Here is a 6,380-nt window from a genome sequence, read left to right as displayed (position 1 = left end):
TGTGAAATGACTTCCTCATAGCTCTTCTCTGGAACTGCTGAGCAACTTCCAAAGAAACACACATCGCTTCAGGCTGTATTCGTCACAACAAAGACAACTCAAAGACAAAGACAGACTCTTATTTCACAATGAATTCACGATACGCAAAGAGCTGGTGGTACACTCATCTTTAATCAGCACTAGATCTCTTTAGTGAAACACAGGTTACTATTAAGGTACATTTCTTTGGTAGAAAATCATTCACAATCAGATTTATTGGCCATGTATGGAACAGCTGGTGTCCAGGGTGTGATGGGTCTGCAGTGAGCTTTCCTGCCCATTTCCTGACTCTGGAGGTGTACAAGTCCAGGATGGACGGCAGGCTGGAACCAATAATTCTCTCTGCAGACCTGACAGTCCGTTGTAGTCTGTTTCTATCCTGTTTAGTTGCCGACCAAACCACACAGTGATGGACGAACAGAGAACAGACGGGATGATGGTGGAGTAGAACAGAATCAGCAGCTCCTGAGGCTGGCGCAGGAAGTACAACCTCTTATCTTGTGTTTGCTTCAAAGGGACATTGCTGCTGAATCATTTTAGTAATTGTTGAGGCAGAAGACAACATTGATATATCTACAAATGACAGTAAAACTAACCACATGGCTAGATACAGAGAGATGTATTTATTTTGTGATTTGGATAAATTGACTCCATGAAGAAGTTTCATTTTTTGTTACCGTGTCCCATCTTTCTAATCACAAAAAAGGTCAAGTCATATTCAAATACAACGTACAGCTTTTTGTTGAAACTGGGTACGGTTTCACATTTCGGGTGGAAGATTTAAACAATGGTACATCAAATATTTCATTTAATGGGGCAGACAGGGAGACCGTTAGCTATGTGAGCTGTCAGTTGGTTGGAAGTACAGATACATTTACTTGACCACTAAAGCTATTTTGTTATTATAAACACGAGTAATCGTTATTATAATTATAAAACTAGAATATTACAATTCATTAAAAATATAAAGATCATATATCGTTTACTAGATCATTAGAGGTATATCTATAATACCATATCCTTTTAGTATAATTACACAATGTTTTTATAATATAATATCATTAATCAATCGATTTATGTTGATATAATATGAAATAGTAAGAGATGAGTCATTTTATTATAGATTGTCATGTAGTGTATATGTGTAGTTTTACCATGAGAATGATTTAATACAGAATACTTTTAATGCCACTAAAATGAAGACAGCGTCTTACAACGGCTGCAGTGTTGACAGTCATACAGTGAGTTATGTACAAAGAACATGTTCATTTGACAATGTGCACTGTATATGACATTATATCAAACTGCAACAGTGTTAACAAAAGGCATACAAGATTAAAAGCAAGTTATTGCTTAATTCAACAGAAAAATAATACCTATAATAATAATACCTTCTTTCATATAAACTTCAAAAGTAAAAGTACTGTTGCAACATGCAAAGCTGCTCATCTGTCCCATTCTCTGAACTCTGCTTCCACCTGGTTGTTTTACATGAATACACACTGTCTCACTGCTGCCCCAGTAGCTTCATGTGGAACCACATGATAAACCATATGATCACCAAACTTTTAGCACCCACTAGGTGGCTTTGAAGTGTTAACGGTGGCTTAAAACGGGACATTAAAGCATTAAAAGGACCTTCACAACTCATCATACTCCACCTCAGTCTCTGCCATGAAGAGATCAACATACAGTACAGTACTTCCTGTAATTGGAGGAGCCACTTAAGCAGCGAGGAAAGTTATTGGAGGGTTCCAGGGATTGTCATAACTGTGAGATGGTTGGAAGAATGCAGCGGAGGAGTGAGGGTGGAAGGGGAGGAAGAGTCACTTCAGTTTAAATCTGAGCTCCTGAGAAATTTTCTGTTATTACTGAAACTCCTGTGCAGCCGCTGACACATCTCCACCTTTCTGCTCACCTGAAGCTTGGACTGCGGCATGCAACAACCAGGCCGGCTGAGGCTGAGGCCGTGGCTGGAGCAGCAGATTCATTCTGGGAGGTATCCTGGAGTCAGCTGGCTGGACCAGGTAGACCCCTCCATCTCACCCTCATCCCAGACAAACCCATGCGTGCCTGGGTGCAGAAAGTTTTGCTGTAGATGAAATCACTTAGGGCAGCAGACAGAGAATAATGCATCATGAAATATTCCTGTCAACAATGTATTCCGTGTTACCGGGGTTTTATTTTATTCCACAGTCAGCACGAATCTTCCAAATCCCGTGGATACACGCCGCTCGTCATGGATGGAGTATTGACCGAGATGCTACACTGTTCAGGAGTTGGGCCATGCACACTGGTAGGAGCCCCACATTAATACAAATGTGATTTGTTTCCAGCTGGATGGCCCCTTAGTCCATTCAGAATATTTTTAGTATCTTGGGTTGCCCAGCTCATATTCTATCAATCCAAGCACTTTACCTGATACTTATTGTTATGTTCCTACATTTACACATGCATGCTGATGCTATAATGCAGAGCAACAAATTATTAACACCACAAAAAGCTGATTTTGTACTTACTCTATTATACCAAGTTTATATTTGTGATCTCTAGTAACAGAATGGACTGCTTGGGTCACAGCACTACATCCAGGCAACATGGTAGAAATCAATCTTATGATAGTGATGATAATATCTTAATAATGTCAAAATACATCATGGGTGTCAAATGTATTAATCAATGCTAAATGTAATTTACTGTGTTTACACAAACAGAAATTTCAGGATTTTTATTTAAAACTCTTGCCTCACTTAGTATTTAGCATTAGTTTCTATAACTTTTAAAGGGTGTCCTGGTGTTCATAGTGTTCCTGGTTCAATTCTGGTCAGGGGTCCGTCAATTAAAACGCCTCAAAAAGATTGGTTTTACTGGATGACTTCCTTCATGAGAAAAGTCCAAAGAATAATCCTTAGAACAGAGTATCTGAGGCATTTGGTCATTTCCACTGAATGTTGGAAGTTATTACAACCATCATGAAGACATTTGCCGGCAGACCCGTGTCCTGCTCAAATCTTTCCAGTGGAGCAGCCACGGTTGTATTGTTCAGTCCACTTCTTTATAAATGTTCTAGATTCATATCATCCTCCCAGTTTCCAGCTGAGGTATGAGAATTGCACAAGAGTATTAGATATCACCAGTGTATGCCAAAATATATATATAATCTAAATTCATAGGAAAAAACATGTATAAAGATGATTAATTTGTTGCTGTGTCTTTTAGCATTTGCAAACACTGCACATCTAAAACCTTTCCAACCCAGTTCTCCCTGCTGATGCTTGGATTTGTATTTACATTTAAATTCAAAGTTCACAAGATGTGAAACTCAAAATCCCCCAAAATGTACAGTAAACCTTTCAGTTCATGTATTTTGCATTTTCTCTAAGAAATCAGGACATAGATAGATAGATATAGATATAGATAGATAGATATAGATACACTTTATTCATCCCCAGGGGGAAATTAGTTTGTAGCAGCAGCAATTTACAGAGTAAAATAAAATAAACATAGATGACTATGTGTCCAGAATCCACAGAATAAGAAACATATACACTTAATTCTAATTTATAATTATTATTTTTATATTCATAATCTCATAACCACATGTTTTTGCTCTATCAGTAATCTAATTTCTGTACGTTATGAGTAAGGACTTGAGTACAGTCGTCATAAACACACACACAAACACACACACACACACACACACACACACACACACACACACACACACACTCTTGGGAAAAGTCACACTTTGTGATTGTAGCTGCATCACATCATGGGAAAGCTCCAGTTCAGTTGCTGCGAGTGTGCAAGGTGATCGTATTGCTGTCAAAGTACAAACAGAACTGCTCTTCACAAATCTAGAAAAAGCATATTCAGCAGTTGAATAAAAGAGAATGAGAATTGAGCTCAATATTCAAGAGATTAGGCTATAATGAAAAAAAAAACATTCAGTGAAATATAAAGTACACAGATTATATAACTGAACCATCACTGGCTCATCAAGTAATTAATGACAGTGGGAGGTTGCAACTTGTGTGTAATATAGCTGCTGCACCTGTGCTCCTTTTCTTCCTGTTGGCCCTTGTCGGCTGTAAATGATCCTTTGTGGATCTGTTGAAGCTCCAGTGATTTTATTACTTAAGCTGGTAATTATATTCAGAGGACTTGCAAAGATCCAAATCACACCGTGCTGCTAAATATGAGAACTCAGCACACTGGATGAAGTCACACACTTGATGATTGATGGTAGCTAACACAGTTCAAGTTGTTACAGTGATGTTTCAGTCCGCATAGTTTCTGCCAGTCTCTACAATGGAGGAGGCGAATGAAAACTTACCATATAACAGGGTCATAATGGACACATTTATAAGTAATAAACGAGGTTTAAATACACAGGAACTCTCCTGTAAGGCACCATCAAAAGTCTTGTTTCTGCTGACCTCCAGTGGTTAAACTTCTCCCCTTGCTGCAGTGATGCACAGGTTCACTCCAAGACACGGTGACTCCACTGCTGCGTGTGGTTAGAGGTGCAGCAAAGTACTCTGATCACACTAAATCTCAGCCAGAGCGTGGTCAGAGGTGAAACACACTTTAACTTGTTGCAGTCATTCCTGCTTTTCAGCCCAGTGCTACGATAAGTTACTCTTCACTTAACTCAACTTAGTATTGCTGGGCAATGGCAATGGTTTGCTTTTTCAGGTAGGCTGATTTGTCAACTGGCAAGGGCCCCTTGGTGGGTCCTGCTTTATTCGCTCATCTTAAATGCCCCGAATTGAAGTGCATTTATGCATCAAAATCCTTTTTTTAGTTGTGTGTTTACAAATGTCATATTCCTTTGTGTTAGACCAATGCTTGTACTTGATTACTTCAGGACGATACCGTCCAGGCAAAGACAAGCCAGATCCCAAGACGTGGAAGGCAAATTTCCGCTGTGCCTTGAATTCCCTGCCTGACATCTGTGAGCTGCAGGAGCACAGCAAGAAGAGAGGCAGCAATGCCTACCGAGTCTACAGGATGCTGCCCAGCACACAAACACACAGACGCAGGAGAGGTAAGACATTTTAAAATGCATGTTTCTCTTCAGAGGTCAAAATATTCTGACGTATTCTCAGACAGACCTGATGTGACAGTACTGCCCCTTTTTTTTAAGGGTTGCGGTTGTTCAGCAGGCCTCGAGAAAAACAGGCGAGTTTAGGTGATGATACAGACACCACGCATGCTTGGCAACCCACAACAACAAGACCCATTTCAGACACACCGCAGAAGGTGGAGACCCCTGCAGAAGACACATTTGGCAACTTGCAAATGCATGGTGAGACACTTATTGTCAAAGTGTGTTGTTGTTGTTCTGACTGTGATTATAAAAGAAGCTGCCTCTGGAGCCTGATGACAATGATAGTTATTGTTGTTGTTCAGGGACGTGGGAGGCCAAACTGGAGGACCAGGAGCAGAATGAGGCTGTGTTTAAGGTATCAGACCTTTCATGTACTGACTGTCTGAACATTGCGTGGCTGACACCATCGTAGAGACTCTCTCACTGGCAGAATGACCGAAAACTAAAAATGAGGAGGAAATGAAACTGCATCCTATTTGACTTAACTGCTTAGAGATCATTTGCATGTTCCTGGGATGCAGTTTGGGTTCTGTAGGTGGTGCTCCAGGTATCTGTCTGACTGACTGTAAGTGTTTTGTGTCCCGTAGTTGATGGACCACTTAAGCAACACTGACGGCTGGAACCAGACTGGGGAGCAGAGAGGATGGAGAACACACACACTGTGGGACCACTGGCACTGTACGACGGCATATAACTTCTAAAGTCTTCTTATTATTTTGTGTAATTCGGGGTAATTCAAAAATCTGTCAGATTGCATCAGCAGCAGGTTGACATCATGTTCACAAATGAATGCAGTCCTGCAAAAAAGATATGCCGATTAAAGACAAAATGTGCATTTTATTGCTGTGAGAAAGATCAACATAGATGAAATAAAAGCACATATTTCTGAGTTGACCAAGCCACAAAGATCTACCCATCTAAACCTACATAAGTACGTTAGATGTGTAGGCCAAATGTCTGTCTTTGTGTATGTGTGTATATGATAATTAAAGCTGCAGTTGGATAAATAAAATCCTATAATGCTTAAAATAGCTTAGAGTTCCCATCTTGGCATGTTTATTCAGCTTTACATGTTTTCTGCTCCCCAGGTGCTGGTGAAGATAACCTGTACTCTCTGCACACAGAGAACTGCAGTGATCCGTCTGGTCCAAACTACGTCAAGGAGCTCTTCGATTGGTCCATGCACTAGCAAACACTGATGCCATAGCTGTACACCAAATGACGACTA

The 6,380-nt window shown here is 40.2% G+C and overlaps 1 protein-coding gene across 1 annotated transcript; it reads left to right on the top strand.

The window, feature by feature from the left end:
- The first annotated feature begins 1,887 nt into the window (after window positions 1–1,887).
- LOC116382907 (interferon regulatory factor 1-like) lies at window positions 1,888–6,359 on the top strand. The gene is given in 7 exon segments (XM_031846349.1): window positions 1,888–2,066; window positions 2,236–2,335; window positions 4,910–5,089; window positions 5,189–5,350; window positions 5,455–5,507; window positions 5,740–5,830; window positions 6,241–6,359. Coding segments are annotated over 7 exon segments (795 nt in total). The 5' UTR covers window positions 1,888–1,976.
- Window positions 6,360–6,380: the final 21 nt, after the last annotated feature.

This window comes from Anarrhichthys ocellatus, unplaced genomic scaffold (assembly GCF_004355925.1).
Source record: "Anarrhichthys ocellatus isolate YVR2014 unplaced genomic scaffold, GSC_Weel_1.0 scaffold6, whole genome shotgun sequence".
NCBI lineage: Eukaryota > Metazoa > Chordata > Actinopteri > Perciformes > Anarhichadidae > Anarrhichthys > Anarrhichthys ocellatus.
The sequence above is the reverse complement of the archived record's forward strand: the minus strand, read 5'-3'. Positions and strand labels throughout refer to the sequence as shown.